This window comes from Carassius carassius, chromosome 25 (genome assembly GCF_963082965.1).
Source record: "Carassius carassius chromosome 25, fCarCar2.1, whole genome shotgun sequence".
In the NCBI taxonomy this organism is placed as follows: domain Eukaryota; kingdom Metazoa; phylum Chordata; class Actinopteri; order Cypriniformes; family Cyprinidae; genus Carassius; species Carassius carassius.
In genome coordinates, this window is record NC_081779.1 from 3,742,664 (window position 1) to 3,766,986 (window position 24,323).

At 37.5% G+C, this 24,323-nt stretch overlaps 1 protein-coding gene across 2 annotated transcripts; it reads right to left on the reverse strand.

Moving 5' to 3' along the window:
* Nucleotides 1-143: 143 nt before the first annotated feature.
* LOC132103926 (dolichyl-diphosphooligosaccharide--protein glycosyltransferase subunit STT3B-like) lies at nt 144-23,662 on the reverse strand. 2 transcript variants are annotated; one of them, XM_059509003.1, is made up of 17 exons: nt 23,487-23,662; nt 23,176-23,408; nt 11,091-11,199; nt 10,724-11,011; nt 10,582-10,647; nt 9,288-9,387; nt 9,095-9,193; nt 8,826-8,972; nt 8,691-8,739; nt 8,313-8,467; nt 8,021-8,232; nt 7,060-7,235; nt 6,795-6,966; nt 6,546-6,719; nt 1,774-1,887; nt 1,494-1,697; nt 144-1,420 (listed from the first exon to the last, which is right to left on the reverse strand). In XM_059509003.1, the coding sequence occupies exons 1-17, from the start codon at nt 23,583-23,585 to the stop codon at nt 1,325-1,327; spliced, it is 2,493 nt and encodes an 830-aa protein (XP_059364986.1). In that variant the 5' UTR covers nt 23,586-23,662; the 3' UTR covers nt 144-1,324. The 2 variants fall into 2 exon arrangements, with proteins under 2 accessions (XP_059364986.1, XP_059364987.1); XM_059509004.1 differs by having other exon boundaries at nt 23,505-23,651.
* Between the last annotated feature and the right edge of the window lie 661 nt (nt 23,663-24,323).

Consider the following 24,323-nt stretch of genomic DNA (forward strand, 5'->3'; position numbering starts at 1 on the left):
TTTATGATTATGATAACGAATTAAAATGACATAAGAAATAACAGATTGCAATATCAAGCAGCATAATGGTCTGGTTTTGTAAATGACACCAGACGTCTTGCACGCTGTTTTTTTTTTTTTTTTTACCAAATTCTGGTCATTTTTATTGTGGTCTTTATGTGCAAAAGAAAAACATAAATGAGAACAGCAAGATGATGTTTTACAAGAGGATATGCACATTCTGTTCAGTGTTCGCTGTCAAGCATGCCATCTTTAAGACATCCATTCACAGCCTCATTTCTACAGGACACAAAAGAATACAAACAGAGATAGAAGCATTTATAAAGAAATAAAAGGAATCAGTACAGAGTTATAGACTATAAAAATCCACCCAGAGTTGAAGTCTGAGGACTGAAGCAGCATCTGATCAGTGACGGTGAGATCTCCATCTGTTTTTGCATACAAAACTCTACTATAAAATCTGAGTTCTACATCACATGGAAAACATTCTTGTACAATTATCACAAAAAGAAAATCAATTCACAGTTACAGGAAAAAGTCCCGATAATTACTGCATCGATTTATTGCATACTAAAACGAAACAAAACACATTCACAAAGTATAAAATATCAGTATTTGATTGCATATAAAATGTCAATTTATTTGGATTACACAGTATTAACAAAAACTAATAAACTTAATGTGATGCATTTTTGTCAGTCATAATAAATGAAACCGGTCAAGATTTCTGTAATTGTACTAATGAACTGAATGTGTTTTACATACACAATGCCAGGTTTATATAATTATCATAAACCAATCTGATCTGTTTGAACTAATGGAATATTGTTTCATATTTGAACCATGTACATATTTTGTTTTTAAATAAATTAAATTGTTTTCACAATACACTTTGAAAATGATTATTTAAATAAAATCAATAGATGCAATTATACAGTAAGAAATCTGAGATTTCATTTATGTATGACTGACAAATATGAATCACTATATTTATCCTGTTTTGTTTAAACGGTGTACTCCATTTTTATATGCAATTCAAATACAGAAATCTTACATTTTAGGCCCCAATATTTTGTCACTTTCAAGTGTAAATGCTTCATGTGAGGAGAACATGAGATCTTTGGTTTAATATCTTCATTCTCCTTCAGATTTCATCTTAAATGTCTAAAAAGTTGTTGTTAATCTTCCCCTCTGTCATTCTCAGTCATATCAAACACATATTCAAGCATGAAGCAGTGAAATAAAGATAATAACCAGCATTAGAGCATCAGAGCACCAGCTGAAATCAAACAGTCGGTCTTCATCTTCATTGATCCGGTTCTGTTCAGTCTAGTCCAGTTCGCTTCAGTTTCCGGCTCAATCTTCGGCCTTTCTTCAGAACAAGTTTGTTTTTAATGAATCCTCGTTTCCTCCTGGAGCCCTGCACAGATCAACAATGTTAAAACAACATCAGGTCAAGAAAACAACCGTAAATGACACTAGGAGACATGTACCTTCCTGGAGTGTGTGTGTGTGTGATTGGTGACCCGAGGTTTGTGCTCCAGTGGCTGCCGGTTCTCCAGATCTTTGACTTTATAGATCCGGACGAGCCAGTGCTCGGAGGTAAAGGCTTCCTCCAGGTGCCTCAGCCTCACGTCCTTGTTTCCGATCTCTGCGTTTCGTGTTCGGTCGAATCCTGGAGGAGTTCTGAAGTCCAGCTGAACAGAGAGGAAATGTTTGACACACGAGAGACGCCAAACACGCTTCAGGATGAGATCATGTGACCAGCATCACCTGCATCTCTCCGAAGCGATAGTAGGACATCTTGTACATCAGAGAGTTGAGCAGCGCTGGAGACGCGGCTTTATCCACTCTGAACTCTCCCAGCGGCGTGAAGAAATCACTCTCCTGAACACACAACACAAACACTTCCTGTTCAAGAGGAAGATGATCTTTGCTTTCAGTCTGTATGAGGTGGCAGTGATATTTTGTTACTATTTATATACTATTATTGTATTTATTTCATTTTTTGAATTATCTTTTTATATATTTTTTTATTTATTTATTTCATTTTTTTCTTTTTTTGTTAGATTTTTTTTATCTTAGTTTTAGTAAATTATGTGCTTTCATCATTTTATTAGTTTTCTAATATTTCTATTTATTTTCTATGTAATTATTATTATTATTTTAGTATTAGTAATTTTGTTAATATAAATATATATATATATATATATATATATACAGTCAAAATTTTTGAGAATTACATAAATATTGGAAATTGGAAAAGTTGCTGCTTAAGTTTTTATAATAGCAATTTGCATATACTCCAGAACGTTATGAAAGTGATCAGATGAATTGCATAGTCCTTCTTTGCCATGAAAATTAACTTATTCCCAAAAAAACCTTTCCACTGCATTTCCTTGCTGTCATTAAAGGACCTGCTGAGATCATTTCAGTAATCGTCTTGTTAACTCAGGTGAGATTGTTGACGAGCACAAGGCTGGAGATCATTATGTCAGGCTGATTGGGTTAGAATGGCAGACTTGACATGTTAAAAGGAGGGTGATGCTTGAAATGAAGGTGAAGGTGAAGTGACATTCGGCCAAGTATGGTGACCCATACTCAGAATTTGTGCTCTGCATTTAACCCATCCGAAGTGCACACACACAGAGCAGTGAACACACACACACACTGTGAGCACACACCCGGAGCAGTGGGCAGCCATTTATGCTGCGGCGCCCGGGGAGCAGTTGGGGGTTCGATGCCTTGCTCAAGGGCACCTAAGTCGTGGTATTGAAGGTGGAGAAGGTGGAAATCATTGTTCTTCCATTGTTAACCATGGTGACCTGCAAAGAAACACTTGCAGCCATCATTGTGTGGCATAAAAATGGCTTCACAGGCAAGGATATTGTGGCTACTAAGATTGCACCTAAATCAACAATTTATAGGATCATCAAGAACTTCAAGGAAAGAGGTTCAATTCTTGTAAAGAAGGCTTCAGGGAGTCCAAGAAAGTCCAGCAAGCGCCAGGATGGTCTCCTAAAGAGGATTCAGCTGCAGGATCGGAGTGCCACCAGTGCAGAGCTTGCTCAGGAATGGCAGCAGGCAGGTGTGAGCGCATCTGCACGCACAGTGAGGCCAAGATTTTGGAAGATGGCCTGGTGTCAAGAAGGGCAGCAAAGAAGCCACTTCTCTCCAAAAAAAACATCAGGGACAGATTGATCTTCTGCAGAAAGTATCGTGAATGGACTGCTGAGGACTGGGGCAAAGTCATATTCTCCGATGAAGCCCCTTTCTGATTGTTTGGGGCATCTGGAAAAAGGCTTGTCCGGAGAAGAAAAGGTGAGCGCTACCATCAGTCCTGTGTCATGCCAACAGTAAAGCATCCTGACACCATTCATGTGTGGGGTTGCTTCTCATTCAAGGGAGTGGGCTCACTCACAATTCTGCCCAAAAACACAGCCATGAATAAAGAATGGTACCAAAACACCCTCCAACAGCAACTTCTTCCAACAATCCAACAACAGTTTGGTGAAGAACAATGCATTTTCCAGCACGATGGAGCACCGTGCCATAAGGCAAAAGTGATAACTAAGTGGCTCGGGGACCAGAATGTTGAAATTTTGGGTCCATGGCCTGGAAACTCCCCAGATCTTAATCCCATTGAGAACTTGTGGTCAATCCTCAAGAGGCGGGTGGAAAAACAAAAACCCACTAATTCTGACAAACCCCAAGATATGATTATGAAAGAATGGGTTGCTATCAGTCAGGATTTGGCCCAGAAGTTGATTGAGAGCATGCCCAGTCGAATTGCAGAGGTCCTGAAAAAGAAGGGCCAACACTGCAAATACTGACTCTTTGCATAAATGTCATGTAATTGTCGATAAAAGCCTTTGAAACGTATGAAGTGCTTGTAATTATATTTCAGTACATCACAGAAACAACTGAAACAAAGATCTAAAAGCAGTTTAGCAGCAAACTTTTTGAAAACTAATATTTATGTAATTCTCAAAACTTTTGGCCACGACTGTACACAGTACAGACCAAAAGTTTGGACACACCTTCTCATTCAAAGAGTTTTCTTTATTTTCATGACTATGAAAATTGTAGAGTCACACTGAGGCATCAAGGGCTATTTGACCAAGAAGGAGAGTGATGGGGTGCTGCGCCAGATGACCTGGCCTCCACAGTCACCGGACCTGAACCCAATCGAGATGGTTTAGGGGTGAGCTGGACCGCAGACAGAAGGCAAAAGGGCCAACAAGTGCTAAGCATCTCTCGGGGAACTCCTTCAAGACTGTTGGAAGACCATTTCAGGTGACTACCTCTTGAAGCTCATCAAGAGAATGCCAAGAGTGTGCAAAGCAGTAATCAAAGCAAAAGGTGGCTACTTTGAAGAACCTAGAATACGACATATTTTCAGTTGTTTCACACTTTTTTGTTATGTATATAATTCCACATGTGTTAATTCATAGTTTTGATGCCTTCAGTGTGAATCTACAATTTTCATAGTCATGAAAATAAAGAAAACTCTTTGAATGAGAAGGTGTGTCCAAACTTTTGGCATGTACTGTATATATATATGTGTATATATATATGTGTGTGTATATATATATATGTGTGTGTATATATATATATATATATATATATATACATACACACACTGTATATATAATTTTTTATTTTTCTATTTATTTTCTATGCAATTCATTTTATTTTAATATTAGTAATTATATATATATATATATATATATATATATATATATATATATATACACACACACAAACCCGATTTCTAAAAAGTTGGGACACTGTACAAATTGTAGGTATAAAAGAAATGGAATAATTTACAAATCTCATAAACATATATTTTATTCACAATAGAAGATAGATAACATATCAAATGTTGAAAGTGAGACATTTTGAAATGTCATGCCAAATATTGGCTCATTTTGGATTTCTCTGTGGAGCTACACATTGCAAAAAAGTTGGGACATGTAGCAATAAGAGGCCAGAAAAGTTAAATGTACATATAAAGAACAGCTGGAGGACCAATTTGCAGAAAAATTGCAAAGAGTTTGAATTTATCATCATCTACAGTGCATAATATCATCCAAAGATTCACAGAATCTGGAACAATCTCTGTGTAAGGGTCAAGGACAGAAAACCATACTGGATGCCTGTGATCCTCAGCCCTTAGACGGCACTGCATCACATACAGGAATGCTACTGTAATGGAAATCACAACATAGGCTCAGGAATACTTCCAGAAAACATTGTCTGTGAACACAATCCACCACAACCCAAGATGTTATCAGCGCTCAGTTCAGAAGCCTGCATCTCTGATGGTATGGGGTTGCAACATATGCTCCCATACCTTGCATTTTTCAACATACACATAACATAACATTGACAATGCCAGACCACATACTGCATCAATTACAACATCATGTGTAGAAGAAGGATCCGGGTACTGAAGTGGCCAGCCTGCAGTCCAGATCTTTCACCCATAGAAAACATTTGGCGCTTCATAAAGAGGAAGATGCGACAAAGAAGACCTAAGACAGTTGAGCAACTAGAAGCCTGTATTAGACAAGAATGGGACAACATTCCTATTCCTAAACTTGAGCGGCTTGTCTCCTCAGTCCCCAGACGTTTGCAGACTGTTATAAAAAGAAGAGGGGATGCCACACAGTGGTAAACATGGCCTTGTCCCAACTTTTTTGAGATGTGTTGATGCCATGAAATTTAAAATCAATTAAATGATACATTTTCTCAGTTTTTTTCAAATTTGAAACTTCCACATCATTGCATTCTGTTTTTATTCACAATGTTTACAGTGTCCTAACTTTTTTGGAATCGAGTTATAAAGAATAAAATCGAGTTAAAGTGAAAGTGACGTGACATACAGCCAAGTATGGTGACCCATACTCAGAATTTGTGCTCTGCATTTAACCCATCCAAAGTGCACACACACACACAGCAGTGAACACACACACACACACACACACACTGTGAACACACACCCGGAGCACTGGGCAGCCATTTATGCTGCAGCACCCGGGGAGCAGTTGGGGGTTCGATGCCTTGCTCAAGGGCACCTAAGTCGTGTTATTGCCTGCCCAAGACTCGAACCCACAACCCTAGGGTTAGGAGTCAAACTCTCTAACCACTAGGCCACGACTTCCCAAAAATAATATTATTTAATATTTTAAAAAATTATATTTCTATTTAGCTTGCCAAGATTTTTTAGTGGTTATTAATATCTTATTTTAGCTTTATTTCAATTAATGAACAAGATTTGTTGCAGCTTTAGTAATTATATTTGCATTTCTATTTTTTATGTACATCTATATAATATATACAATTATTTCAGTTAATTATTTCATCTTAAACTTATTTTAGTTAGTTGCATAGGCAACATTCCTAATTTTCATTTAGGTTTTTTATCTAATATGTATATTTTATTTAGGCTTTATTTCAGTTATCGTATTCGATGTGCAATAGCTGTAGTTTCAGTTAGTTATATTTTACTGTTGGCTCTTTGGTATGGTATGATGACTAACCCGCACGTCTCTGGGATGTTCTCCCTCGGCGATCCTCACCATCCACAGGAACTTGTTGATGTCATCGCCTGAATATCCGATCACCCCTCCGAAGATGATCAGCACATAGTCCACGTCCAGCAGCCTCATGATGTCATACGCCACGCTCTCATTGGACGCCATGGCTTTGCCCACCTGAGAGAGCCAATCAGAGAGAGGCAGTCAGACTTCCTGTCAAGCATCTCTTCCTGTGGCCAGCGCGTGTCTCACCAGTGCGATGTGGCTGTTGTTCCAGGTGTTGTTATCCACTAGCGTGGTTCTGTTGGCCATGCCTGCGATCTGATACCCATAATCCCACCAGCTCATGACACGTGCGTGTTGGTCCGTGTTGAGCCGCAGCCAATAGTACGCCTCTCTGAAATCATCCAGGATGCGACGTGATCTGAAACAAACAGGAGGACGGATGAGCCGCTGTATATGTGTTCAAGTGTATTTGTGTGTGTGTGTGTGTGTGTGTGTGTGTGTGTGTCAGTACCCATCGTGGTTGTAAGACGCCAGCACGACACTGGGACTGGAATAAGCGTTACTGGTGACCCATGTGCAGTGAACGGTGAACATCAGCAGCAGCAGCAGCAGGAGGACGATCACCAGACTCCTGATGTTTGAACCCAAACCCTCTTCACACACGTGATGCTTGCGCAGCTTACCAGCCTGACACACACACACACACACACACACCAGCAGGGGGCGACACACATCAGTTTAACACACATGATCACTAGACTGCCTAAAGTCAATATTAAAATTACATTACTCTAAACCTCTCAAACATTATTTATGATCCTTATATGTGACCCTGGAACACAAAACTAGTCTTAAGTGTAAATATTTAAAAATTGAGATTTATAAAAATTCTAAAAGCTGAACAAATAAGCTTTCCATTGATGTATGGTTTATTAGGATCGGACAATATTTGGAGGAGATACAACTATTTGAAAATCTGGAATCTGAGGGTGTAAAAAAAATCTAAATATTGAGAAAATCATCCTTTAAAGTTGTCCAAATGAATTCTTAGCAATGCATATTACAAATCAAAAATTATGTTTTGATATATAATTACAGAAGGAAATTTTCAAAATATCTTCATGGAACATGATCTTTATTGAATATCCTAATGATTTTTGGCATAAAATAAAAATTAGTATTTAGTATTTATGGCTATTGCTACAAATATACCCCAGAGACTTAAGACTGTTTTTGTGCTCCAGGGTTTGTCCAGCCATATATATATATATATATATTAGAAACAATTATATATGTATTAAAAATAGCTGAGAAAATCTGCTTTAATTTTCTGTCCTCTCACAAAATTCACATCAAGTACAAAATTCATGTTAAAGTTGTTTTCCTGATCTGAAGTGTATCAGATGTTCTAAAATCTCTCTTCTGTGGTGAATCATTGATCTTCTGTAGATTCATGCAGGTTCTTGTCGCACCTTATCATAGAGACTCCCAGGGTTCCTCCTGTCATCCTCGTCAGAGGTGTCTTCAGCCGGAGGATCGTCCTGCTTGAGCTCGTCGCTCAGATAGCGTTCAAACACGCTGGAGAAACACACGGCCGACAGAACGCACACCACAGGCGTCAGAGTCAGCATGAGCCGCACCATCACACCGGCGAAATACACCGCGCTGATGCCATACAGAACCACTGCAGGACAAACATAGACACACACACCTGAGACACGCAGCACTGGACCTGAAGGAAAGCACTCACAGCACGGCACGTACCGAACACGCGCTCGGCGTTGATGTTTCTGATGCAGAACCACAGGCCTGCTGGGAAGGTGCAGACCAGGATGTGAAGATCAAAGAAGAAGGAAACCCAGGTGGTCGGCTGGTGCTCCGATACCGATGCGATGATCGGAATATGAATCTTAGCATAGCTGCACAAAAAATATCAGACGGCATGAAAATATTTCCTGAAATGAACAGAAACCCTGATTTAAAATGACATTTTTGTGTTGTTTGTCTGTAAAGAAAAGGCCAAAAAGAGTTGCTGTGCAGATGTTAGGGTTTCAGTTTCTAGGGTGTCCTGAGTTGAGTTTAGCTTGTTGCTAAAACATGAGTTTTTGATTGTAAATGATGTAATTGTCAGTGTATTTTTACCCCGTGTCCCAGAGTGAATAAAAGCGTCCGCTCCACGGAGCGATCCAACCTGAACACACAAAAACACACCATCATCAGCAGATGCTCATGTCATCATATAGTATGTCACATGATCATGTACCGTGGTAAACTGACCGATGCAGCTGAGGTAAACAACACACACAAACAGCAGCAGCGCAGCGACAAAAACGCAGACAGAAAACAGACTCTGTTTGTCCTGCCGCGTCAGTCTGTCCCGCAGGAACTGTATGAATGAGTAGAGCTGCACGAGCACGAACACACCTGCACACACACACACACACACACACACACACACACACACACACACACACTGAATCAACATTAAATCAACACTGAATCAACGTTTATGTTTATGACTCGTTAGCCAATGAGGAGAGACTCACCAGCTGCTGCCATGTGTTCGCTGGTTCTGATTGGCTGAAACCCAACGAAAGGAATCTGCATAGACAGAACCAGACCAATGATGTAGAATGAGCTGTACGCTGGGAGAGAGAGAGAGAGAGAGACGGCCAATCAGAATCAACGCTGGAATGAATCAAAGTGCAGTTTCTGCTGTGAATCTTGTCTGAGACTCACCGATGTAAACTCTCTTACTGAAGCGGCGCATCAACAGCAGAACGAACACGTGAAGAGGAATCAGATTAATGATGAAGACGTAACCGCCCCACGCCGACACCTCAAACACACACACAAACACTCTGTACGTCTGAAGTCATTTCTCTATTATTTTCCCTCTTTGGTCAAAAAACAAAACAACAACATTAATTTCGCTCTGTGAAAAACACCCTGATTGTCTGAATCGTTTTGACCGTGAGCAGAAACACAGAATCAATCAGCTTTAATAGTTCAGAACGAACAACAAAGAGATTTTTAGTCTTATTATTTGAAAGTGTTTATTCAGATCTCTCTAATTTGATGGAAACATCTCCAATACCCTTAAAAAAAGAAGTACATTTTAACATACAAATTACTTAAAGTGACCCTATTATGGGTAATGGAAGGTTCATATTTTGGTTATGGGAGTCCCCAACAATAGGTTGACACTTTCATTGTCTTATAATATGCATTTATTTTTACCTTACATGCTCAACTACTCCCAAACTATTTGTTTAAGGATTCATTTTTTTAAACCCCTCATTGCGTGATGCTAATCTGCCGTGATTGGTCTGATTTTCATTACATCATGCCTGTAATGCCTGATAAAGCGGTGTTTGTGAACGCAGTGCTGCTTTGTGTACAGTGTTACCAGGGAACCATTGTTTTTTCTGTTCCAAAAGAAGCACCTAGTGGCAAAGAATGGATTTGCATTTTCATTCAGACAAACGCAAAAAGGCCAACAAGTGGGTGGGAAATATGCTAATATTTCATGTTGACTCAACATAAAACGGCTTGGGATTCTTTTTAGAAATGAATCGTTTCAATGATTCAGAGTCGACTCTTTGTTTGAGAGACAGTAACTTTATACTTTGCAGGATGCTTTCATTCACTTAGAGCTGTACACACTGCATGAAAGGTCATTTTCAAAAATCCCTAATAGAGGAACTTCGGAAATGGATGTAATGGTTTCACTTAACTACACGTTATTTGCAATTAAATAAAAATGTATTATAGTTTACTTTTATATTAAATACCACTAGCTGAACTTACGTGTGCTTTTTCAACCCACTTAAAGAGGACTTAAGTTAATTTTTATATGCAGTTTCATAATTACTGTCTTTGAAATATGGGTAAGTGTACTGCCCAATGTACTAACAAGCATTTATGCAAGTATTAAAAAAATGTACAGTACAAGTTAACATTCAGTACACTTAATGCATTTCTTCTTCCGTGTAGATACACAGACTGAATTCAGTAAATTTTTAACACTCACCATGTAGAAATACGAGAGGCAACATCCGACGGTCCAGAACACTGATCCAGTTTTGATTGACTTCACCTGAATGAACACAGAAAACTCACTTCTAGTTGAATTCAAAAAGCCAAGCCGAACTTCCTCCAGAGCTTCCTCTTACCCAAAGGAAGTAGGTGAACTGCAGGGCGAATATGGCGATGGCCTCGTTATCAAAGGATCCAGCCACCGAGCGTGAGATGTATCCGGGCACGACAGCCATGAAGCAGGCGGACAGAAGCCCCGCCTCCTGATTCCACAGCTCACATGTCAGCAGGAAGGTGGCCACGGCCGTCAGAGCGCTGAAGACGGGTGCCAGGAACACGCAGATGTCCCGGATGTGGACGGTCAGGTGGATGAGGTTCAAGATGTAGTGAATCAGACCTGCAGTCACCATCAGACCAGGATAGACCTGCAGGAACACAGAAACCGGTCTGAAGCTCCTCAGAAGAATCAGATTTCAGACGTGAATGAACTGAATCTCGACTCACTGTTCCTCCAACGATTCGTCCCAGAGGATACCAGGCTCTCTCATCGAACCAGTTGAGGAACTCGTAGAAACCATTGGTGGTCAGATGATGGGTGGATCTGTAGTTAAACCTGTTCACAAACACACATGAATATTCACAGACTGCAGAGTTTGTGCTGATGTCCAACATGAATGTAACGTCATTTGTGCGGTGTGATGTTTCTGCCCTTCTTTACAGAACTTTCAGAACAGCTGAACTGGAATCAGTCCACCATCACATATGTGACCCTGGAGCACAAAAACAGTCTTAAGTCTCTGGGGTATATTTGTAGCAATAGCCAAAGAAACATTGTATGGGTCAAAATGATCGATTTTTCTTTTATGCCAAAAATCATTAGGATAATAAGTAAAGATCCATGAAAATATCTTCCATGAAGATATTCTGTAAATTTCCTATGTAAATATATTGAAACTTAATTTTTGATAAGTAATATGCATTGCTAATAAATTCATTTGGACAATTTTAAAGGTGATTTGCTCAAAATTTAGATTGTTCAGATTCCAGATTTTCAAATAGTTTCTCGGCCAAATATTGTCCTCCTCACAAACCAAACATCAATGGAAATCTTATCTATTCAGCTTTCAGATGATGCATAAATATCAATTTTGAAAAATGTACCCTTATAACTGGTTTTGTGGTCTAGGGTCACATATATATGCTGTGAATTATGACAGACTTTACATTCTGATGATGAAGCTATAACAAGCTCACAACATAAATAAAAAAACGACGTGCTCATGAAATATAAATGATAAATAAATAAATAAAATGAGCTCATGACAAATAAATAAATGAATAAAGACAGAGAATAAAGAAAGTACATGAAAGTGAAGTGACATTCAGCCAAGTATGGTGACCCATACTCAGAATTTGTGCTCTGCATTTAACCCATCCGAAATGCACACACACAGAGCAGTGAACACACACACTGTGAGCACACACCCGGAGCAGTGGGCAGCCATTTATGCTGCGGCGCCCGGGGAGCAGTTGGGGGTTCAATGCCTTGCTCAAGGGCACCTAAGTCATGGTATTGAAGGTGGAGAGAGAACTGTACATGCACTCCCCCCACCCACAATTCCTGCCGGCCCGGGACTCGAACTCACAACCTTTCGATTGGGAGTCTGACTCTCTAACCATTAGGCCACGACTTCCCTAAACATGAAAAGCATCATTCAGTTCCAGATGAATGAAAATACAAATAAATGTATGAAATAAATAGATGAACTCATGACAAATAAATACATAAATAAATGAAGACATTCGAAAGACAGAAAGTTAAGCAAAGAGTCCAGAGTCCAGACGGATGCATGCATGAATGAAAAATAAATAGCTTATAAATAAATAACAAGCTATAACAAAAAGAAAAAAAAAATATATATATATATATATATATACTGTATGAATCTTCTGAAGGTATGAGCTGTAAACAATGACACTGCACTTCCTCAGATTCTGAGTGAACATGAACATCATCTGCATCTGTCTGTCTGGGTCAGACCAGCATCTGTGAGCACAACATGAGAACATCAAAAGCTTCTGGACACAATGAGAGAAACTCACAAACTCCCACTGAACATCCTCACACACACACACACACACACACACAGACACACATTCAAACACACAACAGACAGTCTGAGCGGATGACAGGCTGAATGTGTATGTGAGCTGATCTCAGAGAACCCATATTTCTCTGCTCTAGAGGTCGTGAAGCCAGTGCTGGTAATCCATCAAAGATGACACACTCACACACACACACACACACACACATTCAAACACACAACAGACAGTCTGAGCGGATGACAGGCTGAATGTGTATGTGAGCTGATCTCAGAGAACCCATATTTCTCTGCTCTAGAGGTCGTGAAGCCAGTGCTGGTAATCCATCAAAGATGACACACTCACACACACACACACACACAGAGACATTGTTTTAGGATAGTCAGTCTTCATTAATCAGTTTTCTCCAGTTTTCTGTGTCTATGACAGATTCTGTTGTACAGTCAAAAGTGTTGGAATGAGACTCTACACAAGAACACAATCTATATTAAAAATCAAAGTGATATTGATAACAAACACACCTGATCTGATTTTAATTTTTTTTAAAGAAATGAACTTCTTAAAAACACAATTAATCTGAATTGAAAACAAACAGATCTGATTTAAAAGCAAATTATATTATTTAAAAATCACATGGATTAAACATGGATTAAAAACGCAACAGGTCTGAATATCAAAACCTAATTTGTATATATAAAAAACAACTGATCTGAAATAAAATGTCAATATAAATGGATTACAAACAACTTACATGAATTAAAAGCAGAACCAAATCGAATCAAAATACAATTGATCTTAACTAATAATTAAACTGAAATAGATTGCAATCACAACTGATCTGAATTCAAATGTATTAAATAAACACAAATTGATCTGAATGAAAAACATAACTCATGTGTTGCATCTGAGTAAATCAAGGTTTATTTTGAAAATAAATACTGAGAGATGACTGTCAGTGTTTTATTTATAAATTAAGATTATCCAGATCAGACCAAGTTCCCATTTTCATATTTATTCCACATATTTAATATCACCTGAACTAAATGCCATTATGGACAAACTACAGGTAACAACCACAATAAAATGACTGAACTGATCTCTGTGACGTCTCATCTCTGGAACATCAGCAGCTCATAACAATATTCATCACAATCTCAACAGGATTACCCAACTCAGATTGAGTGTTTGTTTACACACGTGAAGGTCAAAATCAAAAGGAGCTCAAGATCTGAGAGTGAGAGACTGATGGAGGAGGAGGCAGAACAGAAGAAAAGTAGTCATGTTGTCTCCAACACTGGATGGATGAAGGTTTTCAGACAGATGTTTCCAGCTCAGCATGAGTCCTCTCACTTCACACACAAATTCACAGAAGAATGACAAAAAAACTCACAAAGAACAGAGTTTAGAGAGACAGAGGAGCCTGAATTCACCATCAACAAAGAGAAAACTGAAAGAGAGACAGACAGAGAGAGAGACAGGTGGAGGTGAAATAAATGTGATGGATAACAGGTTCTTTTTTTGGGACAATGGACAACACACACACACACACACACACACACACATAAAGAGTGACCCATTTCTACCTTCTGGGCAGCTCTAAATCTAGAATTACAATGAATAAAAACCTCAATAACTCAACAACCCAAAAACATGTTACATGTTCCAGTTAATCTGGCATCTTTTGATGACGGATTTCATCATAAATTACAGTATTTAAGCTTTTGTTTAGGTTTAAGAACGACAGATAGACAGACATCAATAAGACATTAAAGTGACTCTAAGAAGAAGAGTTTATCACAAACGACTCCAGGACGTTTGATCCATTCAAAACTCAATAAAACACCAGTGAAAGATCTCAGCTGTGCTCGACTGCAGAACAGAGAACAAACACAGACGTCTGGCTGAATCTCCTGCGTCTCAGATGTACAAAGACCCCTGTAATCACACATGTCCTTTGAGCTTTATCTACTCTAATCATTCAGTCCTAGATCAACAAACACCATGAGAACACAAACACAAACCTGCCATGACTAAATTTGCTTTGGATTCATTCAAATGATTAAAAGCGGTCACGCATTGAAACATCCTGATCACAGTATTCAGACTCTGATCAGAACAGACGTATCATGAGGATTTACATGAAAATAAAGCAGGTGGAGCATTACTAGAGCTTCATGCTGAAGATAACCAACATCTGTTAGTGAATAATCTGATTCGTCTGACGTGGAGAGATTCATTAATGATGGAGTGGGATCTCTGCTCACTTCACGGCACCATCAGAAGAAAACAGCACCGGTTTCATCCTGATCAGAGATTCAGAGCTGGTCTGAGATCAGTCAGAAACCATTCAGATCTCACAGGGAAATGCTTCAGCTCTTATTAGACTCCAAAAAGATTCAATTCATCCACGTTTGATTCATTTAGTCAAACATGACCTGATCTTACACTGCCAGAGCACTGAAGAGAAAGGCATAATGTACTGCATACTACACACTACATTCAGGAATTATTTAGGTTTATTAAGGGACAATATCCCCCCCCCCCCTAGAATTTAAATTCTGAGAATAATTTATGTTTCTTAATGGGGGCATGTTCTTCCTACCAAATAAACACAGAGAAAATGCTGTCTATCCAAAAACTAATTTATTAATATGAATTGCCAATCTGAACAGTTATGTCAATACATCTTACCAGATCCTAAATGAAAACTACAGTCAGAATGAACATGAATTTAAGGATGCAGGCTCATTATTTCACATGTATCACCGCAACCACAAAAACATCCCTCAAGCACATGAACTCATAAACCGCACACAATGACCCCTCATATCACAACAGACACACAAGAAAAAAAATGCTGTTTTCAGCCGGGGAAAAATAATCATTGTGACACCGTTTTATTGTGCAATGCAGTAAAACCCAAGGACGAGAGAGCCGTTTAGTGCATTGTAAATCTTAAAACAGAATCATTTGTGCATGCCAGTGACCAAATGAAGCAGAAATCATATTAAAACATCACATCATACTTCAGAGCAGAAATATTAATCAAGCTGAGGCTTAAAACAAGAGCTATAGGATTACTGTGGAATCAATCAATACAGCTAATACAACTATTAAATTCACTCACTGTGAACCCAACAAGCTCTCTGCAAACAGCTGATGTTGGATCGTGTCTTTTGTGAATTTATAGATCATAAAAACTGTCAAGGTCGAGTGCAAACTTTATATTAGAAGATATATATGTGGACTAGGAGGTGTGAGCCACTGGTGTTGGATAACTGTACATCACGAGGTCACCGACAGACGTATAAAACTCTATAGATGAGCTTGAGTTTACAAGAAAACAGAGACATTGTAAAAAAACAGCCTTTAAATCAAACTAAATTACTGTGATATGGGAAAAGTCACAAGTTACGAGTCTGAACAGGCACTCTATAGAGTCTGATCTTCAGTAGAATTCAACCTTTAGAACAAAATCAACAGAAAAAAAAACATTCATTATTTTTTTGCATGGGAAAAACAAACATACACATTTTTAGGACTATGTAAGTGATCGTGAAATCTAACTTGGTTTACTTTCTCAATTGCATACACATCAATAGGAAGTGGTGCTAGCGACAATAGGAAGTTCAGGGCTGCTGAAAAGAAATGTAGGATATCGATTGTCTTTTGAGAAATGGCCTGCAGAACAGAAAGTCAAGGAGAAACTGAGAGTGCAAAATAAACGAGCTCTCATTTATTACCAACCGCACAGAGAAAAAGAGAAAAACAGAGAGTGAAGAAAGAGCAGAAGAGATAAAACATACTACTGTACATATAAAAATAAAAAACAAACATTAAAATGAACATATAAAACAGTGCACAGAACATATCGTGGCACATGTGAGTGGTGTGTAGATAACATCTCAGCAATAAGTTATTTAGCATTTTAAGTTTTGGGTAAAAATGTCTTTTGACAGTTCGACAATGAGTCACAGAAAATGATTGATAATGGAAAAAAGAAGAAAAGACTAAAATTGTGGATCATAATAGCTTCTGATTCACTTGAGCATTTACAAAGATGTACAAAAAGGAAATGTATTTATTTATTTGCATGCATGCAATATCATTTGCAGAAATGCTATTTGGCAAACTAAATATTAGTAAAAAAATAATAATAATAATCATAATCATAATAACAATAAAATTTCAATAAATAAAGATAATTACCGTATACACAATACTTTAACAACAACATAAAAAATACAGACATTATGTAAGCTCTTCCACTTTGATATTAGACAGAAAAGCTTATAATTTTCCCAGTACAAGCTCTTTCTGAAAATATCCATTATTGATTTTTTTTTTTTTTTTAAATCCTTGTCTAATACAATTTAAATCAGAACATTCAAATAAAATATGCTGCATAGTCTGTCATATTCTCAAAGCAGAGCATGAAATGAAGACTCTTGTGAGTCGACTCAAATCAATAGGTGTGTGATGACGATTGCTCAGGACCTTAAGCCAATTATAAGAGCGACATGACAGCATTTTAAGTCATCACAAGCAAGCAAGGTCCAATGCGAATGGCCGGGCAGTTATATCATGCTGCCTGTGCAGACAGCTCACTACACATCTAACAAACGTTCTTTATTGGAATCAATGGTTCCATGAAGACCATTTAAGATCCATGGAACCCTTGCATTCCACAAAAGGTTCTTTCTAAAAGGTTCTTTAGATAAAAAAAAAATGATTTGTTCAAGAAATGTACACTTAAAGGTTATTTGGGATACAAAAACAGGTTTATTCCATGGCATTGCTGAGAAAAAAAAAGGTTTATTTTTAATATTGTGGGTTTGGAGACAGCTACTGTCTTTCCAGCACCTCCATGACACAAATGCATGCGACAAACCACCGCAAGACAGAAAGAGAGAGAGAGAGAACTGCAAAACAACATGAAAACGCCAGAGGCGATCACAAATGAAGAAATAAACAACAGCGGGAGAAGAAGAAAGCGAGAGAAAGGAGGAATACTCGGACTGAATTTCACCTCATTGATAATCTTTAGGGGCTGAAGGAGAATGTGAAATACTAAAACACCTGCAAAACAAACCCAGGTGAAGACAAACTTCTAATGCAGCGGCTTTAGCTATTGATTTCCTGTATCACATGTAACACAAAACCTCTGGACACAGTCATTACCTGATTCCTTTAGAGCCCAACACAGACATAAACATCAAATATTGATTATAGTTGAAAATCGGAAGAGTGAATGTAGAGATGAGACTCAATTATACAGTTAGACACAAATATTTACCCTCAGAATAATAATATCAACCTCGAGTATTCTGAAGAGATGCGTAATTATTAGTGCCAATGACTAGGAATGGCATTATATTGAAATAATTTAATTAAATGTAATAATTAAACTGATTAAATTCTATAATTCCAGTTTCTTTAAAAACTGAACAGATTTTTTTAAATAAATTTTGCTGTTTATCAAGTTATTTTATTAAATAATTTTTACTCACAAATAGTAATTTACACCCAATCAATTATTATATACGGAGCCCCACACATGGCATGCAGGAAAAAAATAGTAGGCACGATTTTGTGTGCATGATTTACTATTTTGTTCCCTTGAATAAGTAAATTCTGTGCACAATTTAGCAGATCGAGGGAGCGAATTAGCAAACTGAGTGAAGATTTTATTGACTTTTCAAAGTCTACAAATCAGACTTTTAAAATGACCTTATTCATCTATGTTTTACAAGACCCTGGTTCTAGGCAGTTTTTGAGGGAATTAATTAAAATAATAAATATTTTATTTAAAAAAATTGAATTGAGTGAGATAGATGTTGAGATTTATTTGCTCGAGAACATTGCACATTATGTATTCTCACCGAGTCTCTCAAGTTAGAAAGAAAAAACTTCAAAGAGCTTTTGTGACATCAAGTGATTTACAGTGAAATCTCTTCAAAATGTCCGAATATGCCGACAAAATAGATCCTTTGAAATGTATGCATCTGAAAACCTGAGGAATGACAAATGAGTTAGCGTGTGTTGATGCTCTAAAATAATACTTCTCAAAGCATTTACCATAGCAGGAGGAAAAGGCTTTCAGAGATTCCTTTTAGCGCTTCTTAGAGAGAAAAAGATTCATTGAATCTCTTCAGATGCCCTCTGCTGTCATCATCAGTCTCTATGCATTTACATTCATGCACTTAACAGACTGCAACAGACATGATTGCATTCAAGGTTGATCATTTGATCAGGTTATACATTCACTGGGAATCAAATCAATCCCATGACCTTGTCATCAGGACACCATGATCATACAGGAAATATGTCTTCCATCCATGCATACTTATTCATCATCAATGTATTATGAAAAATCAACAGTAAACACTTTTTTACCATTATATGTTGTTGTATGTTGTTAAACCATACAAGTTCCATGATTTCGATTAAGGAGATATGCATTTTGATCATTAAAACTCAATTATTATAACGGGACCCAGAAAAATTCTGGAAAAAGTCAAACAGAATTTTGGATCAAATAAAATGGATTTCATTGGACCCTCCATTCTGTTCTCCATCAACAATCATCCATTCCAACTCAGCATGCATGCACTGACTGACTTTACTCCAGGAATCTGAGATGGCACTGACAAAACACACAGTGTGTGAGCCACCAGAGATGAGGATGATGATGTCATTATAGTCACAAACCCACACACACTCACCAGAGCATCATAGATATAAAAAGTGCCAGCCGCCTGACTTAGACGAGTGTTTATGCCAGAAAAAAGACTAATGTCTCTGCCAAAGAGAGACAAACAAACGCTCACAAAACATAGAAAATATAGCTTATGACTTAATTCTTTCTCCTGGACAGCAATGAGATTAAATGGAGAACAAAAAGACTCCAGTAATCTCACACGAAGCTCCTCTAGAGTCTCAACTCTCTTCAAATGAGCTGAGCTGCTCAACATGTTGCTTTTATAGCTCTAGACTCTCTGCATGATGACTATTGTCTCACTTGTGAATGTTTTAACAGACAATGATACTTGACCTGATGAATTTTATGCTGTTGTTTGTTTCCGTCAGAAACTGCAAAGACAAACATAAGAGGATTCAGTCAAAGAGTGATTCATTTCCCTGCAGAATGAGCGAACGGCTCTTCAGACACACTTGAGAAGCTCTGGAAGAGTGAATCCAGCGCTGAAGCACCAGAGGGTTTCTGCTTACAGAGACTAATGAAGCTGTTTATCATCCACTCACAGACAAACAAACACTAGGGTTTTACCCTCAGTGTGATTCTTAACGCTCCAAACCCTTTAAAAGAAGCTGCTCACAATACAACAAAGCAGCAGATGATTTCTGAGAGATTGACTTCTGCTGGAACTTTGGAATTCTGGATCCGGAATTTAAACTATGAGTTAGATCTTGAGTCACAGATCCAGAATTCCAAAGTCAAACTCAATTTCTTTTACATTTCAAACTCCAGTTTAAATTAAAATTGTGATGTTGAAAGAGGGCAGTAAACAAGTCTGTTTCTGAATGGTAATTAATTGGCAATGTTATTTTTGTATATTCAGTGATGTAATAATGATTGTGTCATATATATATTTTTTTTTAATCAAAATATTTTTTTTATACCATGCGCAAAAAAAAAGCTATTTCTGTGAAAAGAAAAAGGTAAATTATATTTTAAAAAATTAAATGAAATTGACATTGAAAATTAGATTTGTTTTTATTTTTATTAAATTGTGCGTGTATATTTTTTTCAAACATGAAAAACCAAGCACTGCTCAGATTCTAAAAACTGCTGAATAATAAAACTAATTCATGAAGCACTCAGCAAAAAAAAAAAAAAAACAGTAATCTAATAAATATTTATATTTTCATCAAATAATATGCACTGGATTATGCACGAACACTGTGTGCTGTTTTGAAGCAGCCAAAACAAACAAACAAACAGACTTGAGGTGCGCTGTCAATCACGAGCCACGTCCCATGATGCATAGTGCAAGATCGCACAATCAGAAGGAGTTTTAGACTACAGTCTGTACTGCCATTAACGGTCTATAATCTTGAACCTCACAATAAACCTGTTTCAGTTTGTCATAAAAGAGCCTCTGGGATCGCAATGGTTAGATGTTTCTATAAAGACCGTGACAAGACATAATTAATCTTTTGTGCAACACACCTGCTCCATGATGAAACCTCATTTATGAAATGCACCCAAAACAAGTGAAACTGCAGCAGTGCTTTGGAGCTTATTCTATTACTGAGGAGAAACATGCAATAAATACTTAGACAATTATACACAAAAATGTATCTTATAAACAGGACTTTTACATTCTGACCTGATTTATTTTATTAATCAACTATTTGAATTGAATCCAACCACTCACTGGATTAAATGATGGAGAAAATCCATATGTGTGTGTTATCAGGCAGAACAGACCGCACCGCTGTTTCTAACAGCTACTTAATCAATACTGGTTAACTATCTGCGTCTCGCCGAGCAGCAGGAGGAACTGGATGTTTGGCAAACAAACCACAAGATCAAGCCAGAGCGCTTTCTCCATCTGTCTACGTCTCGTTCTCTCTCCTCTACTCATGTGTGAACACAAACACCAGAATCTGACCAGAATTAGTTTTCCTCTCAGTCAATCATGATCATTAGGTGCGAGATAAATGCAGTAATGCTGCACCATTTTTGAGAAAGATAAGATGCTCCAGCTTTAAAGTCAACATGATATCAGACTTACATTCTTAATACATGTTCCCGGTCTTATTGCAAATGATTCAATGCCTTCTGAGTCACCGAACACCTTCAATTATTGTTTAGACAATAACAGCAGACAATCTGTTCCACTTCACTTCATCTCATTACAGAATCTATTAAGAATATCTGGTAATGAATATGAGCTGAATCAGACTGAATTTTCAAAAATGTAAACATTTAAATGAACATGTAAATCCTCTCTAGACATACACAGATATGAGCAGATGTCTGGTGTGCTGCAGCATAAATATAAATAAATACATTTATCAGTTGTCATCTCTCAGTATTTCAAGCAAGCTCAGAATTATGAGTTTACATCTTGCAATATTTACTTTTTCCTCAGAATTCTATTTACGTCTCACAATTCAGTTAAAAATATATATAAAAAGGTAACTGCAACTTTCTATCTAATAAATCTAATGTGAGTTTATATCTTACAATAGTTAGATTTAAAAAAAAATTAAAATTTCTTTTACGCGCACACACACACACATACATATGTATATATGTGACCGTGGAGCACAAAAGCAGTCTTATATTTTTAACAATAGCCAAAAAACACTGTATGGGTCAACATTATAAATTTTCTTTTATGCCAAAAATTATTAGGCTATTAAGTAAAGATCATGTTCCTATCGTAAATACATACAAACTTCTTTTTGATTAGTAATATGCATTGCTAAGAACTTCATTTGGACAATTCTAAAGGTGATTTTCTCAGTATTTCTATTGCACCCTCAGATTCCAGATTTTCAAGTAGATGTATCTCAGCCAAATATTGTCCGATCCTAATAGACCAATTTCAATTAAATTAAATTCAAGTTTATTTGTATAGCGCTTTTTACGATACAAATCATTACAAAGCAACTTTATAGAAAATTACGTTTCTACAATATTTAGTAGTAGCTTATGTGGTGAGTGTTAGTTTGTGCACGTATGACAGGATTTTTCAGAAAAATTACTACAAGACGTAGTCAGCCAGACGATTAACATTATTAACAGCAATTATTATATGATGCAATCACACTTGTAGCAATGCATCAATGGAAAGCTTGTTTATTCAGCTTTCAGATTACGTATAAATCTCAATTTCCATGGCCTTCCACACAAACCATGTCAACATCTACACAACTAGTTGACCTACAGACTATCACATCCGATGTACAAATCAATCAATCAATCAATCAATAAAACCACAAAATAAAATAAAACCTTTACTAAGAAATTATGTGATATCAATAGCTCACATTTTCAATGTTGGGAAAAAACTCATCTTTAAAACATGCAGAACGCCCTGTGCTACAAACACACCTGAGACCTCAGGTACACCTGCAGAAAACAGCCATTTTTGGCAATTAGTCTGTTGCAGGTCAACTCAGAAAAGCTGAAATCACATGATCAGAGATCACAAGACCAAAAATACTGTCTGGAAGTCAGATCACTCAAGTTTACACTCAAAACTGTAAGTCATGGGCAGAGAGACAGCCACTGCTCTCAGAAAGCTGCTGAACTAAAACTAAAACAGCTGTTTGTTTTAATGTGCTGCTCTGAAACATCAGCTGTCTGGTTCTGTGTCGTCTCCAAACACTCTCTTTTTTACTGCAGCTCTGACAGTTAAAGCAAGATCTCAAATACAAGATGACTTTCACAGTTATCAAGAGATTTAAGTGCGTTTAAAGCGATCAAGTCAAGGCGTGGAAAGTTCCTCACCACGGATCAAACTCATGAATGAGGCTCTCGAAGCGGATCACCGCGAACAGTCTGGAGATGAATCCACACACACACGCCAGGAATAGGATGGTGAAGGACAGCAGACACCGCCATCCAGCCGGCTGAGATAATCCGCCTTTTCTTCCACCTCCACCCGCGGCGCTGGAGCGGCTGATCCCGGGCGGAGAGCCTCCGGTACCGGCTGAGGATCTGCGATGACGCTCCATCATAATCTGTCAAGATGATAGTCTGATTAATACCTAATATTCACCAGTCTGTCCGGTGAATCGGTTCGACCGGCGGATCCTCACATCATCTTCATCCCGCACCTGCAGACTGTCAGAGCGAATCGGCTCCGAATGAGAATAAGATCCGCATCCAGCTTGTGATGTCCAGAACGAATCGTTCATTTGAACCGGTTCTTTGTAATGATTCAGTTAAACCGACTCGCATTTCCCCATTTAAATCACTCCGTTTATTCCAAAAGCATATCGGCAATCAAATTTCATGTAAGTTAAAGGATAAAAAAAATATAGTAACATGTTACTGTATTTAGAGGAGTTAGTGCATTCCTTATTCCTGATAACAGTTTTTTTATTTATATTTTTTATTTAGCAATTAAAGCTGTCTTTATAATCTTTAAAAAACATGGCCATATACTACATGCTTGTTTTCGTAGAGTTTAATTTGCACATTTGTTTAGAGGACAACATTGGACAGGATGTGGGAGTTTTATGTATTTATTTATTATAAAATTATCATTTAACCTAATCTGCTCATACCTTCATAGAACATTACTTATCACCAACACTAAGTTCCTATGGACAACAAAGCATTTATTATATCATGTTGGAATATTCAAGTTCTGAGATCATCTACCTTTGGCCTCAAAGGCAGAAAGCCAGACTTCAACTCAGAAATCAAAAATTCAGACATCATTGTCCTACAGGAGACACGAAGCAGAAGAAGGTGTTGCCAGAGACCTCATCATCCCATCCATTAAACTGGAAGCAAGCTGATTCAGCCTTCTCTAGTTATTTATTTTATTATTTAATACTTATTTGAGTTAACTGCTTCTTGTAAATATGCATTCATTAGATTATTTTATTAAGTGCATTTGTATTTTGTTGTTTTTGTATATAGTTAAT